Source organism: Aythya fuligula, chromosome 5 (assembly GCF_009819795.1).
Source record: "Aythya fuligula isolate bAytFul2 chromosome 5, bAytFul2.pri, whole genome shotgun sequence".
In the NCBI taxonomy this organism is placed as follows: domain Eukaryota; kingdom Metazoa; phylum Chordata; class Aves; order Anseriformes; family Anatidae; genus Aythya; species Aythya fuligula.
In genome coordinates, this window is record NC_045563.1 from 32,750,799 (window position 1) to 32,774,643 (window position 23,845).

The window sequence follows — 23,845 nt, forward strand, 5'->3', positions numbered from 1 at the left end:
CTGCTGTTAAAAGAAGCCAAGTGAAGCAGGGAACTGATAAACAAGGTTTGTTAATATTTAACGCAAGCCAGCTCCAAGAAGTGGCGGGAGGTGGGGAAGAAGGAGGTTTTAAATTACTTTTCCTACAGGTGTAACTGATGTGCATGTGCAAATCCAGAGGGCTGATCCATACATCATTCATTAAATCCTGTGGAGTTTGAGCTCCACCAGCTGCTGTGAACTCCTATCACCTGCAGCTACAGGGTTTGGTTCCCACTTAAATGGCACAGGTGCTACAGTAGGGCTACAGCACTAGACCCACCACAGGTAAGGAGAATCAGTCTGGGATCAGGTGGCCATATCTACTCTTTTATAAGGATAGGAATAGTGGGGTCAGTGCTGTTGCAAGCCAACCTCTGTCTCAGCAGCCCCATTTTACATTGTTCTAAGTTCTGTAAGTTCAGTCCAGCTTTCTCAAATATCTTTTTGTAGAAATCTTGGTGACCTGATCATCTGAGCAAACAAAATCTGTGCTCTTTAAAAAATTGTACAGGATGGGGTGTAATGGCATAACTATTGAGGGATAAAGTGTTATCTTCTTCTCACAGGAAGGTATTTATGGTAAACAGGAAACATCATAAACTGTTACGATATTCATCATTGATTGACTTATAGTCTCTTTCTTACTGGAATATGGGTTAAAGGTCTGCAACATTATTCCCCTATCCCATTTTAGAGGGACACGTGAGCAGCACTGATCAGAGGGGCAGAAATCAGATGAGACGTGTTTATGAGGTGTCAGGGCAGCAGGAAGCCCGTCCCTGCTTCTGATGCTATATCACACCTGTTTATCCGTCTGTCCCCAGAGCCTTCCTATGACTGACCTGCACTGGGTGCTGCCCTGTCACACAGATCAACCCACCAAGCTTTTATGTCATGAAGCAGATCAGCACCTTCAATCCCATGGTTTGTGTGGAAATAATAAGTAAGGTGGAGACTGGCTTTCTCTGGAAGTCAGACCCAGGCCCCCTGCCAAAACCACAGCACTGTGCCCAGAGGTGGTGGCACAGCCAGCCAGCAGCAACTCCTACACAGGCTGGTAGAAAAATAAGCAGGGATGTTCCAGCCCTTCTTCTCAACTTGAGTTTGGGGGAATTAAAAAAAAAAAAAAAAGTATTTTCTGACAGACAATTCCACAAAATGTTTATCCTGAAGCTTACTCCAGCCCCATTAAAGGGAAGGATAAAGTATTAAAGTATACCTAAAACTGGTATCACGTCACCTGCTTTTCAGACAGACTGAAGCTTCTATTCAGAAACCAGCTATCAGCTAATTAATTTGCTAAGCTTACCCCATTTTTCATCACTGCTTGACTGTATTCACCCCCTAGTCTCACTCCTAAAGCTGTCTTACTTACAGCAAAATTTCTCAGAAAAATCCATACTACCAGAGGGTGGGAGCATACTCCCTGAGGAGAGATTCTTAACAGTTAAAAATCTTGCAAAGCCCATGAATAAGCTTATAACGTGTTTACAACTGTTGACTTTTCAAAGGTTAATAGACAATCCAAACACGAGGTAAATCTGGACCAAAGGACACACTTTGCCAGGTATTAAATTGTCTCCCAACAGAAGGGCTCTATCTTGGTGTTCAAAGTCTGACTTTTTTTTCAAATGGGGGAAAGCAACCTACATTTTCCTTGGTCCCACTGCCACAACTGCTGACAGATTTTCCTGAAGAACTCCAGGCAGGCTAGCATTAAAACAAGAAAAAGCAGTCCATCCAAAAATTTGCGGTGGCTGAAGCTGGCAGCGAATTTGTCCCCTTCCTTCATTACACATGCTGACCCTGGTGCTCATCCTTAGGCCAGGTGAGCTCTGCATGGAAGACGGAGCTTGCCCTGTTAATCCTCTGTCAGCTGAGCTGAATTTATGAAGCATGGGATGGGTGTGAGGAAGAGGGGAGTGCACCCTGCCCTAATGGCAGCTGCCTGTTCTTCGAGCAGATGGAGCCTCTGACTGGTAACCCCACTTGAGCATGACCAATGGTCTGAGATACCACACCTGAGAAGGTCCACAGGCAGATTCAGCCCACTGTCTGTGCTTTATCAGCAAAGCTACGAGCAGCCCCTGGTGCCCTCATGCTGCTTGGGCAGTGTCACCACACAGGGGAGCAGGTTGGTCACAGGGCTCTTAGGAGAGCTGCACGCCAAAGTGAGCTTCACTACAGGATGTTTATTATCCTGCTCTGGGTTATAAGCGCTTAGTCATGAATTCTTTGTAGCAAGAAGGTGGCGATGCAAAAATAAATGTTTACAGATAAAGTGGGCCTCCTCCTGTCACAAGCTGTTCTAATCAATCATTAAAGCAGGAGCAAGAAGCAAAAAGGCAATGTGTAAAATCACCCCGTGAGGGCGCGGTAGAGGTTCCTGTGGGCACAGGATCAGGTGCCTCGTGCAGGATGGGCAGCGTTGTCCCTGGGGGAGGGAGGCAGCATCTCCCATGGGTATACCAGCCGCCTGCCCTAGGAGGGAGCTTTTGCCTCTGAGAGGAGCAGGGTGGGATTCAATACCACAAAAGGTGGGCTTTTGCGATGGTCTAGGGCCCCAACAGAGGAGGGCCACCAAGCTGAACACCTGTGTTATGGTGCCAAACAGCTGAGGCACTGGAGCAAATGAGTGCAAGAGATGGATCCGGTTACACTCCTCCTGGAGCTCACGCTCTCCACCCCACACCTGTGACCGAAGCTGGTGCTCCTCTTTCTCTCCAGGCTGATGGCTGTTACGCTCCCTCAATAATTCAGCAGGGCCCCAGCTCCTCTTTCTGGAGAAGCTGGATGGCCTCTTACCCTCGCGTCCCAGCCCAGAGAGGATTGTTTTTTTCCTTCAAGACAGCCAGGAGCCACTCTCCACCTGCTTTAGAAAATAATCACTTTCCCTGTGGTTACAAACATGGTAGTTAGCACAAATTAAGCCGGGAAAGGCAGCAGAGGTGACTGTACCGATGCTACGTTGACACCACAAGGTAAAGATGTTCTTCATTCTCTTGTGGGCAGGAGCAGGCACTGAAGTAACTCTGTGGATCAGAAAACAGACAGGACTGGAGGTCAGAAGAGCCCTGTGGCAGCCCTGGTACCCCTGCACCCCAGCTTCATTGCCCTCACCCTCTGGTGCCTCCCCTGCAGCATGGAAACTGAAAAAGCTGCCCCATTGCCCCTGAGCTCTTGCTAGATAAGGAGACCACATTGTCCATTCCCAGTCCCTGAATGTCTGGGGAAGCAGCCGGGGTGCTTCAGCACACACAGCCCTCACCCGAGCAGCAGTGCTGGCTTCCCACCTGCAGGTGGAGAGCCTTCGTGCTCCTCAGTGTTGGCTAAGTACTCCTCCTCTCCGGAATACCGAGGGACAAACAGCTCCCAGCATTTGTATTTGACTGGGGAACCCCAAATTGGGGACTTGGCACTACCTCAAGAAGCAGACCAGTCCCAGCAGTAAAGGCAAGGGGCTAGGAGAGGCAGCCCGCAGCCCCCTCAGCCTTGGTAATGCAGTCAGAAGGGTGAGGGCTAAAGGATCTTGTTAAAGGCGATGTGAATTAAATGCCACTAACTGGGAGTCATTGAAAAATCCATCCATGTTGTTTTTGGTTCCAAAAACATGTGTTTTGATCTCCATCCCCAAATGCAAGGGAAAGCAGAGGAGGTGCTGGCAGCTGGCCTGAAGGTGTCAAAGACTACAGCTTCCCAGGGTCTGTGGTGTCTGCAGGAAGGGAGGGAGAAGGGGGGGCATGGGGAACACCACAGCCCATCAAGAACAGCTCAGGTCACGTGTGGGAACTTCAATGGGAAATGTTAAATTTTATCAGCTTCCTGCAAATTGAAGGCTGTTTGCTTCACAAAAGGAGCCATTTCCATAGCTATCTCCCTATAGGAGCCTACTGCAGACATGGTGAAAATGCAGATGCTTCTGCAGCATAACAGGTTTCAGCACAATTTCCCCTTCTTCTTTTCCTAGCACTCCTGTACTTAACAGCTTACCGTGACTAGCAACAATAAAATAAGAGGCGCAGCACCGTGCAGGACGACAGACAGGAACTTCCCCATAGAAACAGTCCTCCCTCCCCACAGCTGCCCTTGGTAAGGTGGGAAAGGCTCTGGTGAGGACTCAGCAGCCTGTCACCCTTTCCCTGGCTTGGCTCTTCAGGACAGGTGGTTAGTCATGGCCTGCTGAGATCCCTCCCCGTCTCCTTCCTTTGCCACAGCTTTGTGCCATCACTTGCATCCGGGTCTCGCCCCTAAACCACACCAGGAGGTTTAACCTGAGGCAAATACGACAAAACAAGCAAGCAAGCAAACCTGTCTCCCGAGTGCTAGTTACACACAGAGCGGTTCCCAGATACAGCCAGGCAGAACGGAGCAGCTGTCAGGAAGTCACTGCAAGCTGTGATGCCACTTGGCTGGGCAAAGGGGACCCGGAGGAAGTCTTCCTTGTTTTTTCTGCCTTTTTGGGACCCTTCCTCCCAGCAGCTGGGCGCCCACCTGGTGGGTGCTGGGTCCGCACAGCGGTCACATCAAGGTAGGTGACGCAGGTTACCACTCATTTTTTTTTACAAGCCGTGCATGTCTAAAAGCTACAATTCTAGTCAAATATTAAGCCAGTGTGTATTTTAACCCCCACAGTAAGCTGCTGAATAGCTATTATTGCAGGACCCAGAGCAGACGCTTCTCAGCCCATAAAAGACAAACATTAACTATGACTCACTGTTTCAGGACCCCTTTAAAAACACTCCCAAGCCATAAAATCACACAGCCTGCTTTCTCTTCACGCTAATATGAGTAACACACAGCTCAGCTGGAGTCATGGGAAATTATTTATTTGCTAGCAGGTGAGGCCTGAGATGGGAGTTCTGGGTTAGGTGAACAGTGAGCAGGCTACTGAGATGGAAGGAAAGATGCTGCAATGGAGAGCAGTTCCTAACAGAAATCCTTTATTTTGGGACTAACCTCAGTTAAAACATTAACTACTGAACCTCCCCAGAACAAATTGGCATATTTAGAAATGCTACTGGCATAGAGGTGGGATGCATCACTTCTACAATGGAGGACAAAAAGCATGAAGTTTAAAAGTCAAATAAAGAAGCCAGACCCTTCTGCCAAGATGAAGAAGTGGGTCAAATTTAAGAATATAAAGAATATAAAAAGTAAGGTCACATTTTTAGGAAATGGTCACAAGAATTTTAGCTGGAGGCTGATCAGCTGAAAATGGCAGAAAGAACAAGTCCAAGATCCACTAAAGATGTACTGGTCATAAGATGGCTCTTCAGTGAACCTATGAATGATACTGAAATGATCCTAAGATGTATTCAGCAATGGATTTCCATCAGAGAGACTGAAGATTAAATACTTGACAATGGTGATCCATTTTTAGCCTAAGGCATATAATTTTATAACATATTTAATAATAACAAAAAAAAAGAAAAAAAAAAAAGAAAAAAAAAAGAAAAAAAAAAAAAAAAAGAAACTGGAAAACAGACAGAAAAAAGACACTAAGATAACAAAGGGGGAATGGAGACTGCTGTAAAAGAAGTGATTAAAAGATCATGGCTGGCTTCCACTAGCAAAATGAAGACTGAGTTAGGATATGATTTCACTAAAGTAAATACACCTGAAGAAGATAATAGGAGAGAAGCTTTTGAAATTAAAGGACAACGATGCACAAGAAAAATCAATATAAGGTATATAAAGTAAGTATAAATACTTTAATGGTGAGCAGCAGAAAAGCTTGCAGCATGATACTAGCACAGCCTTCTGATGGGAGCAAAAGGGATTACATCCCCTAGTCTAAAGGTGAGGTTTGATTGGTTTATGAAGGGGCTCACTCTTCTGTAAACATTTAAAACAGGGGGAGGAGGGGCACAAGGGAGTGCTTGAGTGCCTCAGGAAGTGCAGAATAAAAGACAACCTTGTCATTTGTTTGTTTGTTTGTTTGTTTGTTTATTATTTCCCCAGCATCAGGGGTACCACAGACAGAAACAAGCAGCAGGAATTGAAATGCGGGACAACAGCAAGGTCCCCAAAACTGCAAAGGTAGCTGCTGCCCAAAGCACAGCCATTGCTCACCATCTCTTCTCAAAGATTTGCCAATCAATACCATCTCACATTTGCTTCTGCCTTTGAAGTGATGCAATGTTTCATTAAAAATAATGTCCAGGCAAATTATAAGCACCCTCTGCCCTCCCAGGCACTATGACGGAGGGCTAAGAAGACTTTACTCAGGGGTTTAGGAGTGCTTGCAGAGGGAGTGGTGACACTGATGTAGCTGGTGAACAGGGGAATTTGGTCCTAGCTCTGCAAATAGAAACAGGAAGGTAAAACACGCACCCAAGTTACAGCAGGCAGCCTTTCTGCTCCTGTTTGGGGCTGATCTGTATGAGACTGAGGAGCACTGCAACATGGCTCACCAGGGGGCTGAGCACCAAAAAGTCTCACCGCAGTGGTGCAGGGGCTGCTGCCTGGTACACTGCCAAGGGTTTTCACCAAAGAGGAGTGTTATGTCCCAAAAGCAGCGAATGAATGGTTTTGAGCATGAAATGCCTGGCAGTGGGTGCAGGCCGTGAGGCCAAGGCAGGGGGCTGACTCATTTGGGTCAGTGAGACCTGGGATCCCTGCCACCCCACCAGTGGTGATGCTGTGCTGCGAGGGCTACCACCATAGGACATGTCCTCACAGCTTTCAGCACAACCCATTTGGGCTTTTGGGCCGGCTGAAGCATAGGGATGGGGTGTGTGCCCTTGCATCTACACGACCAAGAGTACCACCCTGGGACGCATAGGGCTGTGCTGGGTGCTCCCATGGGAGCCTTCGCTCCCCTTGCCAGCAGAGTGGGAAATGGTATCACCCTGCTCTCCTCCCCTTCCTCTTACGCAATGCAGCCAGGAGGGGAGTGACTTGATTTTTTTTTCCCTCTCTCTGGGAGTTGGTTTGCACTTCCTGCCCCTTCCGTGCCTTTGTCTCCACTGGACGCTGCCGAGGGCACACCTGAGGGGTGAAGGCACAGGGGGACAAGGGGGACACCCTTCTCCTAGCATCGGTCCCACCTGAGACTGCACAGGTGGGAGCCGACAGTGTTTGTCTGGGGGTGAGCTGCAGGGTGGGGGGACACTTCGGCCACTGTGGGGAGAGCGGGGACCTGGAGCATGGCCAAAAGGTGGCATGTACCTGGGCACCATCCCTCTTCGCTTCATCTGTCTTCTCTCTCCCTTTAGGAAAGGACTAGGGTCTCAAGGCGGTGAGGACCAGGGAGCCAGGATGGCCTGCAGGAGACCGGGTCCGCAGTCCAGACTTGGGGTCTGCCTGGTGCTGGTGGCAGTGGCAGTTGTCTTCGGTGAAGAGCAGGAGACAAAACCCTTTGGAGAAACCTGCCTGGAGGACTTTACGGTGGGGATGCCGGGTCTGGTGCTGGACACAGACGCCTCCGTCCAGAATGGAGCCACCTTTTTGTCATCCCCGATGGTCCATCGGGGCAGGGACTGCATGAGGGCTTGCTGTAAGGACCCTGCTTGTAACTTGGCCCTCGTCGAGCAGGTCCCAAACTCAGAAGAAGACCACATCCAGGGCTGCTTTCTCCTCAACTGCCTCTACGAGCATACTTTTGTCTGCAGGTTTGTGAGGAAGGTCGGCTTTCTCAACTTCTTGAAGAAGGATGTCTATGATGCCTACGAGGCAATGCAGAAGCACGGATCTAATGGTAAGGTGCCCATAAGGGATCTGTGCAAACTGGGGCTGGGTGAGCACTGAGGGCTGCTGGCTTCAGTTCTTTCACCTCTCATTTGTGCAGCTGTGCTGCCAAATGGCCAGGATAGAGAGGTGATAACCTTGGGTTTTTGTATGCCTGTCCATGGCAGAGGTTTTCTCTAACTTGGATCGGTGCCTCAGTTTACCTATTAGTAAATGGAGCAGGAGCCATTCTTTAACCTATTTGAGTCGGGTGGAGTGAGTGTTTACTGAATGCAGGCTGTTTTTTTTGATACTTGACAACTCAGAGAAAAAGGCTGCTGTTTTTCTTCTCCCTCCCCCCAGGCTTTTAAGGTTGGAAAGTGAAATCCCCTAAAATCTAAACATCGACGCCTTTTAAAGGGCCACATTAATCTGCTAATTGCTCAGGGTCAGGATGCAAGGTGCTTACTTTTCCTTACTCGCCAGGGCAGCGAGGTGCCTCGGTACCACGGGGTTTGTTGGGGTTTGCGTGGTTTTGCTGGGTGGGTTTTGGTTAGAAAGCTCCCCTTCTGGAGGTGGGTTTCTCTTTCCCAGCCTCTGCTTCCCTGCTCGGAAAGTTTGCACCTGGCCTGGTGGAAAACAAAGTAATCTGTAGCTGGCCGCTTGCCATGCACTCTGCAGTCTCCGTAAACATGCAGTGTGTTCAGAAACACCAAAAACACGCCAATTCCTTCTTCTGCCTCCTTTCTCCCTTGTTTTGGAGGAAGCCGAACAAGTCTCTGGCTTGACTGGGTGTTTTGGCAACCATAACCAGTTTATTACCTGTTGATGGATGGGCAGGGCTGCCAGGAGATCCCCATGCAAGACATCCTCCTCGGGGCCACTCCCAGCCCACCCTGGGGGCAAGGAAGAGCAGCTGTACAGATGCCAAGGGCAGCAGCTGGTGCATGGGCTTAGGCCCTATCGTGTGAGCTGAGCGGTCTTGGATCTGCTGTCGGGATGTGCCAGCCTGTGAGGCTGACCACTTTTGTCATGGCAGAGGTGGTTCTCCTGTCCTTTCTCCCCACTAGTGGCATTTTAGGGCCTTCTGGTGAATCTCTAGCTCCCTGTTGCAGTAGTTGTCCAATGTCTTTGTTCCAGGCTCAAAACCCTTTCCAGGGGAGCTGCAGTCAGTGAGGAGCTAAGCCACATCTCCAGGAGTCCGAACTCCTACATGCTTTGCTGTAGGAGGAAAAGGGAATGCATCATCCCCAGTGCATCCTGATTTCACAAGGTTAGATTAAAATATAATGTGCTGTTGAGCAACGCAGCCCTCCACCAGTACAGACCGGTGTGCTGTACAGGGAAGCTGCAGCCCCTCAGCTGCAGGCTGTAGGGCCCAGCATGGCCTACGTGCTGGACTCCAGGAGGCCCCCCAGATCACTGAGCTGCCTCGAGAGACGTTGTTTGCTGCTCCAGCCTTATCCCTGGCCATGGCAGGACGGGGTGGCTGGGCAGAGCTGGCTCCCCTGACTAGGTTTGGCATCCCAGCCAACGACAGGCAGGTGCTGCCTTGCAAGCCAGCCCTGACACTGCTTCCTGAGGTGCTGTGGTGGGGCAGGAAGGCTGAATGGAGAGAGGGAAATCATGCTAGAAAGGCTCTGTTAGCACCACTGCTTGCCGTGCCCCTCCTCGCTCACGTGGGGCTTGCGCCATGTCACCACTGCAGGTGTAGGAAGGGCTCGGTCCTTCTACACCCTGTGTTTGCTCTCGGAGCACGCAGGGTGCCAGGCAGGGCTCCAGCTGTGGCAACAGACACCAGGGAGCGAGCTTGCTGCTGTGTGTTTGCATCAGGCTGTTCGTGCTCTGCTTTGTTGGGAAACACGTTTCTGGGGCTAAATCAGGCTATCCTGGCTGAGCCCTCCTCCCTGGGGCAGCTGAGTAGACAGTTAAGAATGCAGATCTTGATTTTGGTTGAGAGCCAAATAGAATCAACAAAAACAACAACCCCAAACCCCCTTTCCCCTCCCTAGTCTGATAGTGAAGCGGGGTCAGCCCAGGAGGAGGTGGAGGAATGTGGCTGCTGGGAGGGGGGACACAGAGGTGCAGGTGCAGGAGGCCAAGTCAACGCGCCCCTGGGCGCAATAAGGAAATGGGTTCAGTTTCTGGACTGTTTGAGGATGCCTGAGGAAGCAGGGTGAAACTGGTGAGTAAGGAAGCAGTTTTCAGCATGCCAGGCTTTCCTCCCATGTGTTTTTAGGAGAAAAAAAAAAAAAAAAAAAAAGGAAGAAAAAAAAAAACACTTTTGGACCTGATTTTGTGCTGCAGGCAAAGCTGTTGGCCCACTGTTGTGCTGTATCTCTGTGAAAATGGAAAGCTCTTCTGGAGCCTGGGTTGTCATCACCCCCCCGAGGCTGGGCTCCAAAGGATGGCAGGAAGCTTATGCACTGCTTTATAGTCCCTTTCCTTTACCAGCTGTCAGGTATCCTCAGAGCCTCCAGGGTATGCTCCAGACAGTCTCTGCAAAAATGAGGATTAAAAGCATGCTTTTCTAATGAATAGTGAAATATATATTTATGTAGTTTAGAAGCCCCACTGGGTGACATTAAAGAAAAAAGCCACATATTCCAAGACTCACTGGGAGCAGGCCTGGTGAATTAAGAGGTTTATATGTGTTCAAGAGGAGACTAGATAATTCTTGAAAGAAAGAGCATCCTGCGGACTGCTGAATAGACAAATTTAATTTTGGAGTGTTTCCTGACACTGATGGAAGCAACTGAAAGCTAGGAGAGTATTACGGGGGAAGCATCATGTATCCCTGCCCCGTTCTTGCTCTTCGTTAAGCATGTACAGAGAGACCACTGGAAACTGGGACAGGGGCACCCCTGATCTACCGCACTGCAGCCACTCCTGGGTTTTTATGTCTTCAGAAAAAAGGTACTGGTAAGAGAGAACACAGCTGCAATCTAACCTCTGCACATCATCTAAGTATGTTTTCAGTATTCTGGAGTGCAAGAGCTTCTGAGTCCAGTGTAAGATGGCGATGGCAGTTTGGTTCTGCCTCTTGCCTGCTCCAGCTCCTGTACATCCTGAAGCCTCTGCTGGCATTGTTAAGAGGCACTGTCCCCTTAAATCACTTCCCAGACTGAACTTTGCTGCGAGTTTTCTGCCTGGCTCATTCGGGAGGGGCAGGCTCACCGTGCACTTTGTCGGTAATAATGGAGCCCATTTTTGTTTAGGTAACCATGAGCTTATTCTGGTCTGGGCAAACCAGTTCTGGGCGTGAAACTGGAAAATAACCTCCCTGAACCTTTGTCCGTTTCTTGAACTGAACCCCTTGTGGTGGTTGTGAAACACTCGGCAACACTCTCCTTGACTTTGAGTGGGAGACAGGCTTGAAGGTGGGAGACAGGGAGCGCGGAGGAACATTGGGGGTGCAGGAGGTGCCTGCTCCCACCTAACCGTGGATGGAGCTTTGCAGGTTACAGCATTGGTGACACACTCAAAATGGAGAGCTCCCCGGGCTGACATCTGCCTTTGAAGGTTTGGTCCAATCGCCATCCCCAGGTGCCCAGCACAGGGAAGAGGGGGAACTGCAATGTTGGTCCCCACATCACCCATGCAGAGACCGATGATGGGTCCTTGGGGACCAGTCCAGCTCCCTGCTGCATGGCTGTAGAGAGGTTAAGCTGACCTGCTCTGTGCTTCTTCTGTAAACCATTGCACAAGCCTCTAGAAACTAATCCTGAGAGCTGCTTTGCCTTACATGAGTTGTAGAAAAACTTTATGGCTTTATTGTGACTGGATTTACTGCCCAGCCAAGACAAATCCCTGCAGAAATTTCTCTTTTTCCAAGCAACTGTTCTGTTACCCTTCCCCTTTCCCCCTTCCTCAGGCAAATTAAAATCACCACAACATCCTTCATTACCTTGCCTGTTATTGTGCAGTTTCCTAGTGCAGGTGGGTGAGATTTGCATGACCCCAAGCTGCGAGCTGTTTGCTTTCGCATGGCAGCCGTGGCACACAGGGCAGAGCAGGGATTCAGTGCTGGCAGGGGAGCAGCACTGCTGCCTTGCCTCCTTGCTTGGGCTCAGCTGGCGCCTCAAAGCCTCCGAGGTTGTGTGTCTCATGCCTGGACACCAGCCTGGAATTTGGGTGGCCTTGTTTCTGTTCCCGCCTCTGCTGCTGACTTGCCTCGTGGTTTTGAGTAGTAGCTTTTGTCCACAGCGAGGTGCCTCCGTGTCGCCAGCACTAGCACTGCTCATCTTGCTTCTGAGCTGCTGCTGGGGACACGAGCAGGCAGTAGGTGACAATACACAAGCAATGGCAATCTCAGCACATTCTGCAGTATTTTAAGTATTGCTTTACAGTCTCAAGTACTCAGGGTGTTATCTCCCTGGGCACTGGAATGAAGGAAATCTGGTTTTCTGCGAATTTGTGTCTTGAGGGCAGCAGCTGATGTGAAAGCCCCTAAAGAGAAGCCCTCTGCCTGTGAGCTTTGCTTTCTCCTGCAGGATTTCACTGGCACCTGCCTCCCCACCTCATGCTTACTTTTGCACCCCTTGTAGGAATTCAGTATCTTTTAAATTTCTGTTCCCCTGTCAACTTTGGTTTGGATTTACTCATTGGTAGAGGTGAAGCCAGACAAACTATATAAGCCTTGAAACTTACTCACTGTGTAAGATTTGAAAAATTAAAAAAAAAAAAAAAAAGCAAAACATGGGGCTTGAAATCTGAATATATTATGGGTCATTTAAATCTGGGATTTTGTTTTTAAGCATTTTGGATTTATCCTATTGAGTTTTTCTCCAGGATCATTAAAAAAAATAATAATAATCCTTTTCCTATCTGATTGGAAGCTGAAGTTGTTGCTTGACAATGTGACCCCAGTAGCTGGTGCTCCACAGTAAAGAGCACAACAGCATTGTAAAGCTTTAATCTCCCTACTAATTATGGACTTCTATGGAAATTTTCCAGAGACCAAAGAGCATTATAGCAAAGGCAACTTTCATTTTCAGACTGCCTTTCAGAGCAAAAAGAACTGAATGGAGGAGCTCCCTTCCAAGAGCAGCTTGTTGGCATTTACCCTGTGTTAGTAAGCACTTGGTTATGAAGCTCAGGTGGAAAATTCCCACTGAAGGCTTTACATAGTCAGTGTAATGAAAATGCTCCAAAGTTGCTGAGCTTTCAGAGGTCCTAAGGAGAAAAGAGAGAGTCATCTGAAAAAGAAATCCTTTGTTCCTAGTGAAAGGTCCTCTTTTGAAGTCACTGCACATAAGCAAATCCTCTGGTTTTCTGGGGTGAACAGGCTTGGGAGTTTCTCTCATCAGAGATGGAGTCTGGAGAGGTAGCTGGCCTGTTAATCAGAACAGACCTTTTACTTCACTGTTCAATCCACAAGCCAAAGCAACTAGATTTATCAGTGATAAAATGCTTGGCTTGTCTTCTATGTATATATGTATGTATTTATTTATTTATGTATTTATTTATTACAATGTGCATGCTTAAAAATGCCGAGGAAAAATATGATCTGGAGTAAGATCTTATTGTAAGATAACAACCAGCCTCTGTGGTGCTGAAGAACTGGTCTTTCCCTCACCTATTGGGCTCACCCTGGCAGGAGGGTGGCAAGGAGCAGACTGTTTCTCCAGGTCATGCTCGTGGTGTTTGCCTGTCAGGAATGGCAGGAATGTGTCCCCTTCCCAGGGTTCGTACTGCTGTGTACAGCATAGTTGTGTGGCTGTTTTCCTCTGTTTCTTTGGGGAGAATTGCCAGCTGCACTCATGCTTTTGGCTATGAATGCTCCTGTGGCCCTTGGTAAGATCTCTTGAAAATAAAGTGAAACTCCATTTATTCATTCTACCAGCTCTGCTCAAACCAAGAGGCACCAGGCTCACCAGCCCAGCTCGGTGTCTTCCAGCAGCCTCTGTGCCAGGTGGAGGCAGGATCTATCACTTTGGCATGCAGCCCTGGGGAGGGAGCAGCAGGCAGCGATGCCTCACCCAAAGGACATCAGGGTGGGCACCTCTGCCTCTGATGCAGATGTCATCTTTCCGGCCTCTTTCAGGCCTCTCGGCCTGTTTTGGTGGTTGCTTGTCAAAGGCTCATTGGGTCATCCCACCCAACGCTTCCATGAGAAGATGGGCTAAAAGATAAGGCTGGTGACAGTCTGCGGAGAGCAGACCAGTGTGATAAAGTTAACTGCAAGCCCTGCAGCTGCACGAGCTAGAAGTAACCAAGCTGTTCTCACACAATGAAACCACAGTCCCTCCAGCCTGGTGACAAGGGTGGCTGGGGACCAGGCTGCAGATGGAGCTTGGGAGGGCTGGTACGTAAATACCCTTGTAAATAAAATACCCCTGTAAATACCCTTGGCAATTCTGCATCTGAAAAGGCTGAGCACAGTGCTTGGAGGTCAAAAAAGGGAAGGTTGATTTAATCTGTGATTTTCTGGTGGCAGCAGCCTTTGTAAAACCTGAATGGGACTGATCATCTTCACTTCGTTTTGGTATTTGAAGATATGGAAAATAGAAGGTTCTGGGTGGACATGTGGCCAGTCTGACCTGGAAAACATGTTGCAAAACCCTCCATTCTACTTAATTTATAGATGAAAGAACTTACAAGTAGGTTGTTTCAAACGTCAGTTTTGTTTGTATGTATGCCTTACAATCCAGGTCCCTTCAGTAGGCTCTTGCAAGAGGCAACAGCTGGGACATGAATCCAGAAATACTTACACGGGAAATTAGGAGCAGGTCTGTAACAATGAAAGTAATTAGCTGGAGGAATAGTTTTCCAAGGGCTTTGGGCACTTTTCTTCAGTCCCAATTGTATCAAAATGGTAGAGTAACATAGCTAGATTAAAAGTGAACATTGATGCCATTCCAAAAGGCTCAGGCTGAACTTGAACATTGTGTCTTGGACTTGGTACAGGAACTACCAGGTGGAGTTTTATGGCTGGATGTACGCAGGAGACATTCATGACAAAGGGGGTAATGAGTCAGGCTTACGGTGTCACTGCGTAGTCTGATCTGGCTGGCATGGGCAGAGATCAGTTTTCCTCTCCTAAGCACACAGCCTGTGCTTAGGAGAGGAAAAAGTGCTTAATGGACTGAGGAGGCTGCTAGCAAGCTAATCCATGTGATGGCACAGAAGTAATAATGGCGTGAATGGCATTTGTGTGCATTTTCTAAGGCGCGCGTGTCAGTGTGTAAGATGATGGGGAGGAGGGCTGTTTTCCACCCAAACCCCACCTTGCACAGTTAAGTACACAACCCAGCACTTACGGCTGGCAGTAGGAATGATGAGAGTCCGTCCCACATTCTTGAACACCCACATCAGGTCATCTCCCGAAGTGTCGGGGTGGAGATTGCTCTGTGCTGTTTTGCGAGGATGTGGTCCAGCTGCTGGAAGCACGGTGGCTGTAGCCACAGGGACACCCTCCTCCAGTGACTCCTGTGGGCAGAAACAGCTCAAAGGCACTGACAGAGTGGGTTGTGGAATTGTTAAATTACAGAGGGCAGCAGTAACGGTATTGATCGCCAGTTGCTTGCTCAGGCTGCAAGAAGCACAGCTGTTTAAAAGTGTTTTTCCTTTTAGTGGATGATGTCTGTATTCACTTACCCCAGAAGAGTCCCCCCTTCCCCATGATGGAAACAAGGACTGGACCCTTCAGCCTCTTACCCGAGCCTTGCTCTGCACTTCTTCCACAGATGACCGTCCTCCGATAGCCCGCATTGGCAGGGACATGCGGGTACAGCCAGGGGAGCCAGTGATGCTGAGAGGTGCAGAGAGCACAGACGACCGTGGGATTGTCAGCTATGAATGGAAACAGATCCTCGGTGACCCCTCTGTGGAGATGAAGGTATGGACATGCATGAAGGAAGCAGCTTGTTCAGTGTCACCTGCGGTCTGCTCCAGGCTGGGCTCTCCATGTTTAGCTGAGCTGGAGCAGAAACCATGTCTCCTGATAAGCTCCAGGATTTCTGGAGTGTGAACACCATCTTGTAGATGTTAAATGTGACTTGTGGCTCTAGAAGAGCAAATGGTTGCTGTTAAACTTCCGTGAAATACTCTAGAAAGCCTTGGAGCTTGTATGGAACTCTTGTGGAATTCCCATGCAAGAACTAGCAAAGGAGTGTACCAGGCCTACAGCTGATTTTGAAGACTAGCAATATCTAGCTCTAGGGTGCTGAGGGGGCTACAGAAATCTGGAAATGCTGCTTTCCTTCTTTCTTTCCCCTAGCATAGCCAAAGCAACTTTCACCCTACCCACCCCAAACAAAACTAAACAAACAATAACTAACTAACTAACTAAACCAAAACAAAAAGAGTCATCTTTATCTTTACTCCTCTTACCTACTTTGGAAGAGTAGGGAATATGTGAAGACAATTAAGAAATATTTGAGTATTTTAGAGCAATGCATAAAGGTATCACAACTGCTACATTTCAAAATGCTCTGCTTAATGAACAAGTCTGCCTTTGCTCTTTGGCCATGCGATTTCCTGCATGACACTGGCTGCAAAGTCCAGGACAAACTTACCACTGGCCTTTAGTATTAAGCTAATGTGTTTTTAGTGTTTCAACTACCTTAAGACGTTATATAGCAACACTGTCTTGAAATGTAACTAAAAAGGCAGAAACGGGATACAAATAGATGCCCAGCATTGTCAACAAACTTTGAGAAAAAGTTTGTGTTTATAATAACAAAACTTTCTTTTCTGACAAAATAATTTCTTCTCTTTTAGAAACCTCTTAGCAGGCAAATAAATATGCACTCTATTCCATTTCTGAAACTAAATATACTTTCCATATTCCAAATTAAATATATTTCTCAAATATACCTAGCATATTTCCTATGTGCTATATAAATTATTCATGACAACTTTAATTTTTAAAGAGGTAAAATAAAAACTGCAGACACTTTAGGCCTCTCCAAAGTCTTTTGTTTCCCACATGCCTTCACAACATCCCCAGACGTGAAAATTCTTGTTAGGCTTCTGGTACTCTTTTGCTCTGTTACTCCAGCTGGGTATCAGCAGTCAGAATCCAGCCTGTGGATTTGGTGGGCACTGTACAGCACTGAGATATTTTTAATGCCAAAATTCTGCTTGATTGTTTCCAGCCAAGTTTCTTTCTTCTTAATGCAGCAGAAGCACGGGTCTTGCTTGGCTTTGCTCATGCCCTCATTATGCGTGCCTCTTCTCCATTAGCCTTTCTTTTGCATTCTCAGAAGCAGGAAGAAGACGAAGTAGAAATCTCCAACCTACAGGTGGGCACTTACGTCTTCCAGCTTACTGTCACAGACACCGCCCAGCAGAGAGACTTCACCAACATCACCATTGTGGTGCTGAATGCTGAACAGACTGAAGGTGAGCCTGAGCCCACAAACATGTAGCTGGAGTCCCCAGGCCTGGGTGCTGTTGTGGCATTGCCAGTGCTCATCTCAGGGGTTAGATGGGAGAAGAGCATGGCCAACAGACCAGGCTTGCATGTCAGCTTTTCCCAGTAAAAGTCTGCATCTGACAAGTAGTGGAAAGTCTCTGCATTCATAGTGCTCTATTTTAGAGTTTTCTCATCCTCTGCAGAAGTGGTGCAATAATCTGTTCCTCTCTGTATGACACTGCTCCCTCTGCTGGGTAACACCAGAGTGGCTGGAGCATGGAGTTTATCAAGGGTGTAAGAGAGGAGAACCCAAAAGGCCTTGTTGACTCCACAATTTTGTTGTGAAGGGCCTAATTCCCTTAAGCCATGAGACAGGTGGAGCTGTCTGCATGACATTCAGAGTCACCCTAAAATGTTTAGTATGACAACCACATTATGGGCAAAGGGTTCTTGGACAAATGGTTGACTAGAATTTCTTCTTCTACTTCAGGTACCATAAAAATATAAGAACAGGCATATCGGGTCACTCTAAAAGTCTGTTAGAAATCCAGTACACCACATCCAACAGCATCCAGAATTTGATATTTGTCAGTAGCTAGAACATGACAAGCTATCAGTAAATCCCTAGTATGCGTGGCTAGTCACCAAGGAATTTACAGCCTTTTTAAGCAAAAGAGCATGCCTCCGTGTTAAATATCCATGGATGACTCTTTGCACAGCAGTAGCATCCTTTAGCAGAGAGTTTCATAGATGAACTCTGTGCTGTGTGCTTTTATGAATGTGGCACCTTCTAATTTGATTTTGTGGCCATAAAAGCCTGCCTCTCATATAAGTAAACATATAATGTGATTCCCTACTTGCCTTCTGCATACCACTCAGGATTATGTAAATCTTTCAAACAAATGTCTACACCGTTGACAAAATTTCCTTTGAAAGATTTTCTCCTTGGTGTGAAAGTAAAGCAAGCTAACCAGAGCCTTCTGTGCTAACTTTCTTGATAGAGCATTGCTTGACTCCAAAGAAAGTGGGTTGGTGTCGCGGCTCTTTTCCACGCTGGTTTTACAACCCAGCCCTTCAGCAGTGCGAGGAGTTCATTTTTGGCGGATGCAAGGCCAACAAGAATAACTACTTACGGGAAGAGGAGTGTAAACTCGCCTGCAAGAATGTTAAGGGTGAGTCTGCTTCAAAAATCGACCCCCTCTTTCTCACAGGGCTGGGATGTCCATGTGGGCAGGTACTGCAGCTTCTTGGCTGACAGCTAGCAGTAGAGCTGAGGAGAGCTGGCTAATTACAGTGGGGAATCCTGCAGTGCTGATGTGTCTGACCCAGTTCCTGGAGCTCTGCTCCCCACTCAGTGCCAGCTCAGCTCCACTCAGTCAGCATCAAGCGTCACCACAGACTTGTTGGTGTAACCAGACAGGACAGGCAATGGCAAGAGCTGGCTCATTCTGGCTCAGCCTCTTCAGAACCAGGTATACCTGGTGTGTCTCTGGCTGCAGAAACCCTCACCAAAGCCTTGTGCCACACCTTAAGCCTAAATTCAGTATTTGCATCCCACACTGCTACAGGTCTCTGTTCTAGAAAATATATATTTATTAGGTGAAACATGAAGGCAATATAAAGCTGATCCTAAGCTGGCAAAGTGATGTGGTAGTAAATTTATTTTATTTTCCCCCTTATCTCTTCAGGTTCTGTTGGTGGGCGACAAATGCCAGGTAAGCCTCCTGCACCCCTCTGTAATCCTACCCTAAGCTCAGGCTTAGTGTCTCATATCCATTCCTGTGGCTTTTTGATTAGCAGTCAGTGTGGAAGCGAGGTGTTGGAGACTAATTTCTCTACCAAGCCTTTCACTTTCACGTCATAGGTTAATTCAGGTTGGAAATTACCTCTGGAGGTCACCTGGTCCAACCCACTACTCAAAGTAGGGCCAGCTCTGAGTCATGTAAGGTTACTCAGGACTGTGTCCAGGCCAGTTTTGGGTATCTCTGAGGAAGGAGATTTTATGCTCTGTCTGGACAACCCTCGTTATATTTTTTTCCCTTCTATGGAATCAGTTTCCCTTGTTGCAACTTGTGTCTGTTGCCACTCATCCTATTACTGTGCACCTCCAAAAAGAGTCTGTCTCTGTCTTTTCCATAACTTCATGCTAGGTCATGTGCTCCAACCTCTTCCTGAGTCTCTACAGCTTCCCTCCGGTATGCCAGTGTCTTTTGTGACTGGGGAGCTCAGACCTGGGCACAGCACTGACCAGCTGGGACCACCTCTGGGGCAGAGGGGAACAACCACTTGTCTCCGCCAGCTCTCCCAGCCCGGCGTGCAGTTGGCCAGCCTTGCCACAAGAGCTCTCTGTTGACACACATCCAGCGCGTCCATCCTGACCCCCAGGGCCTCTTCTGCAGGACTCCTTTCTCTCTTCTTGGTGTCGAACCGGTGCTCTTGCATGGGGTGGTTCTGTCTCAGGTGTGGGACTTTTAGTTTGCTGCTTTGTCTTGGCATTTGCCTTTGCACTTCGTGAGCAAAGCTGAAAACCTTCCCCCGCCTACCCTGCTCTCCCTGCATGCCACTGTGTCCCCTGCTACCCCCATTCCATATTACTCACAAGCTTTTAGTGGCTTCACTGCCCCAGTCTCTGCTCTTAAGCCAGGGACTGGGAAGCCTGTGGGCAGACCCTCCCAGTGAAGATGGAGGCAAAGAAGGCATTGAGTCTTCAGCCTTTTCTGGGTCTTTTGTTACCATGTCCCCATGGTGACTGGAGCATTAACCTGTCTTGCTTCCACATTCGTGAGCTTTTTTTTGAGAGGAAGCAAGGCTGTTCTCAGAGGAGTGCTTGCCTTATAAACGAGAAATTGCATTTTTTTTTTCTTTTTTGAGTAGAGTGGCACTGAAGAGAGAGCTTTGCCAGCCCTATCACCAGCTTTTAAGTCCTTCATAAAGCATCTATGTGGCAGGGAGAAAGAATGAATTTTAATGAACTATTTGAACTGTTTCTGATGTAGTATGCAATGGGAACTGTCAGGCCCCCTCCTTCAGATGCAAGGATGGCTGCTGCATTGATGCCTATCTGGAGTGTGACGAAACTCCAGACTGTGCTGATGGATCAGACGAGGTGTATTGTGAACAATGTAAGTTCTTCAAATTCTGGGTTAGAACACTTAGTATATGCACAGGAATGAGCACAATATAAGTTGCATCTGTTGACTCAATGCTTTCTGTTGCCCTGTATTCTTACTGCTGACGCTGCATGAACTCTTTTTGCAGTATTGCCATATTTGCAGGTTCTGCTATCTGCCTTGTTGCTGCTGACTGCTACAGCTGCTTTTCCTGCTGGGATGTTCCTTGCACTCTCTTCTCTGTGCCTGCCTGTAAGACTTGAGAGCCTGTCCTCTCCTCCTCTTCCAGTATTTTATCTCCGAATGACCTCACCTGCTCTCCTCATCTTTGGAGATGGGAAAATAAGCCGTTATTTCTCCCAGTTTGTCCAGCATCTCAGTCCCCTCAACATCCTCACATTATGCTAATATAAATGCACAGTGGCAAGCTGCTGAAATTTCTAATCCCTCCTTCCTTCCTCCGTCTTCTCACAGTATTCTCATAATCTCTTCCCTATCTGTGTGCATTTTGTTACCTTTCTAGGCTGCAAGCATATGATTTGCTTCTCTTGACCTCTCATTTCCTGCACTAATACTCTTTCATACTTTTTAAAAATCTGGAGTAAGAACAGTTTCCCCATTTTTCGTGATGGAAAAATGTAAGAAAGCAGCCTTTGCTTTTCTTAGTTTCTCCTCTGTATTTGTGGAACTGACATTGGGAATAGTTTCTAGTTGTTACACTTTATTTTCCTGTGTTCCTTTCATAGCACGGAGATATCTAAGAACCTCAGGTTACATCTTTTTCCTTGGCTTGTAATAGTAAACAAATATTCAGGAAAGCCCTGTCTGCCCATGTCTAAGTGGATGGAAGCTTTTCTTTATTTTTTGTATTCAACTGGTGAGAGAAGTTTTAACATGAAATGTTTCTTTTGCAGATGCTCGTGAGTTCAATAGACTGCAGAAAATCAACATTACACAAAAGCAGGGTATGTACAGAGCACCTAGGCAGAGATCTGCCAGCTTTTGCCTTTCTCTTCAGTTTTGTAGTGGCAGCTCACCTTGGCAATGCCAATTTGAGCATCTGCCAACTGGGCAGTGAGCACCTGAGAGCCACAGGTCTCACCATGGATACGCTCTGCCACAGTGCTTGTGCTCTTCTGCCATGAGCAGATGTTCCTGCTCTGGGAATGTGCTGCTTGGGCTAGAGCATCTCTCCCTTGCTTTGCCAGATCACTGTGTGGACTTGCCCAACACTGGGCAGTGCTCAGAGAGCATCCCCCGCTGGTACTATAACCCATTCTCCGAGAAATGCGACCGCTTCACCTATGGGGGCTGTGGTGGCAACAAGAACAACTTTGAAGAAGAGGGAGAGTGCATGAAATCGTGTTCAGGCATCACAAGTAAGCAGGCATAGTGAGGGCTGGAGTTTTACTGATCAGTCTTGGAAAACCCCTCAAGATTAAGTTCTGTGGTGACAAAGACGCAGTGACTTGGGAGCCTTCAGAGAAAGCAGTTCTGTTCTCAACCCTTGGCCATGCCCCGGAGCGTTCTGCAATATACAGTTGCTTGCTGGGAACAGTGCATGTCTACAGCACTTCTCTGGAGTGCACTCTGCCACTTCTCAGAGCTGAAAAAACATTTTGGGTGCTGATGTTTAAAAATGTTCAGAGGAGCATGACAAAACCAGCCAGAGATATGGTATGGCCTCTGTAAAAACAACATCATTTTCTAGCTTGTCTCCAGCTCTCCACAAGAGGGAGGGGAGAAATGAAGAAAATTCTCAATGACACATATTAGGAAGGAGTTTTAAACAAACAAGGGAAAACTTTCACCCTGTAGTGCCCTGTAGGTGTTGCTGTGGAGACCAATAGCAGACATGGGAGGAATTCTGACAAACTGCATCTGCTAGGAGGCAATGTTGCTGCTTTTCTGAAGTGACAGCCTCAGGCAGAGCATGCCTCACAGGGCTGCCCCAACAGCTCAGTACCAGGGCTGTCAGGAAGGATGGTGTATGCATGTAGTCACTTCACTGTACTGGGAATGCACTCCTCAGAATCCTGTCTTAGCCCTTGTTCCGACCTTTCTTTGTAAAACTTTTTTCCTGTCTCTGCTCTCAATTCAGAAGCAGATGCCATTGGCCGGAGATGGGAATCATTCGAGCCACAGGGTGCTATGCTAAGTGAGTAACAGTTCTTCATACAGAGCTTCTTTGTTGCTTTCACTCTGTCCTGAAAAAAACAGTGTCCTGACTTGTGGGACACTAGCAGTGGCCAGAGAGATTCTTCTGTGGACTGTGTGTCTCTGGGCCAATTTCTCCATCTGTGACTCGGTAGCTCATAGCAAAGGCTCCGATTTCCTTTTTATCAACATGCATGAATGTTCAACATCAAAAAATGACAAGGAAAACTCTTCCTAATGGCCATATTTACAAAAGAACTGCTAGCTTCTGAAAAAAGAAAAAAAAAAAAAAGAAAAAAAAAAAAGGAAGCCCAAGTGGTTATGTGAATAATGTGTGGTGCTTGATTGTGGGGACATCTTGTGACCCCATACCCTCCTCTCTACAATTCTAAAGAACACCAAAGCCATTGAACTACAAGTTCTTAAAGTAACAACACATTAAGCTTGGTGTCCTTTTTCACCACAGGGCTGTAAGACTTCTTTCTTTAGTAGAAAACTGGAATTATATCTTTCTGTTCTTCAACCCTAGAGGGTGATCTAACCCTCACGTTCACCCCAGCTCTCAAATGCATCATGTTTGCCATCATGTCGATCAATAACATAGGAGTTTGGTCAGTTGTAAGGCTGTTGACTGCTGTGCTCACAGCACTGCAAGCTATTGGGGTGCTTCTCTGCGACCACCCCGCTGATGTATGAAGAAAGGTCAGCATTATAGAAGTGTTTGGTGTTTATACATCGACAAGTCTGCCAAAGTCACTGAATAGCCTTTAGAGGGCGTGGTGCATCTGAGAAACGACAGGAGCCTTGACTTGAGAGAGATGATGGCAGTACCTTGTCCGTACCCTTATGCCATGTGGTTCTCTTCTTTGCTCTTCACCCAGTTTTGCAGTGACCACTCGGTTGCCAGCCCACCCCTCCTTTTTGTCATCACAGCTTCTCCAGCAGCTTTTGTGCATGCTCCTTCTTGACCCCCCATGCTGTGCCAGAGCTTGTGGAGCAGCCCTCCTAACACATTCGTGTATCCCCTGCAGGTGCCTTTGAGGTGGTGATTGCTGTCCTCCTTGGCGTCTGCATCATGGTGGTCCTGGTGATCATCGGCTACTTCTTCCTGAAGAACAGGAGGAAGAACAGCCGTCGCCGTCAGCCGACCACTGCTACCAACTCCACCCTCTCCACCACAGAGGACACCGAGCATCTGTTTTACAACGGTGCCACCAAACCAGTCTGACCCACAGCCTCTCTCTCTCCAGCCACGCACTGGGACATTCCCAAGAACTTCTGGAGTTTTGTTTTTAGACAGGGGCCTGTGCCTGAAGGGCTTTTTTTTTTTTTTTTTTCTTAAAGACATTTGTAGCATGAGGCCAAGATCTAGCCATGATTTGGTGGTAATAGTGGTTGTGATTGTCCTGGCTAAATGGCTGCTCTGGACTGAGGACCTGGGAGCATTCTGATGCTCTCTGATGTCTATCCCTCTCTAACCTCAAACAATCCAGTGAAAACTCTGAATGACAACTTTTTTCCTTCTCAA

At 47.6% G+C, this 23,845-nt stretch overlaps 1 protein-coding gene across 2 annotated transcripts; it reads left to right on the forward strand.

Moving 5' to 3' along the window:
• The first annotated feature begins 6,992 nt into the window (after positions 1 to 6,992).
• On the forward strand, positions 6,993 to 23,630 carry SPINT1 (serine peptidase inhibitor, Kunitz type 1). Of its 2 annotated transcripts, XM_032187588.1 has the most exons (11): positions 6,993 to 7,084; positions 7,239 to 7,720; positions 15,378 to 15,529; positions 16,899 to 17,037; positions 18,052 to 18,222; positions 18,739 to 18,765; positions 20,047 to 20,172; positions 21,075 to 21,125; positions 21,369 to 21,539; positions 22,262 to 22,318; positions 23,349 to 23,630. In XM_032187588.1, the coding sequence occupies exons 2-11, from the start codon at positions 7,282 to 7,284 to the stop codon at positions 23,543 to 23,545; spliced, it is 1,530 nt and encodes a 509-aa protein (XP_032043479.1). In that variant the 5' UTR covers positions 6,993 to 7,084; positions 7,239 to 7,281; the 3' UTR covers positions 23,546 to 23,630. The 2 variants fall into 2 exon arrangements, with proteins under 2 accessions (XP_032043479.1, XP_032043480.1); XM_032187589.1 differs by lacking the exon at positions 20,047 to 20,172.
• Positions 23,631 to 23,845: the final 215 nt, after the last annotated feature.

What these genes read in the sequence shown, in the direction of transcription:
- SPINT1 (XM_032187588.1), top strand. Translation starts at nt 7,282, where the DNA reads ATGGCCTGCAGGAGACCGGGTCCGCAGTCCAGACTTGGGGTCTGCCTG. An exon ending in CGAGGTGTATTGTGAACAAT is followed by an intron (nt 20,173 to 21,074) that starts GTAAGTTCTTCA and finishes TTTCTTTTGCAG; the next exon opens with ATGCTCGTGAGTTCAATAGA. An exon ending in CAACATTACACAAAAGCAGG is followed by an intron (nt 21,126 to 21,368) that starts GTATGTACAGAG and finishes TTGCTTTGCCAG; the next exon opens with ATCACTGTGTGGACTTGCCC.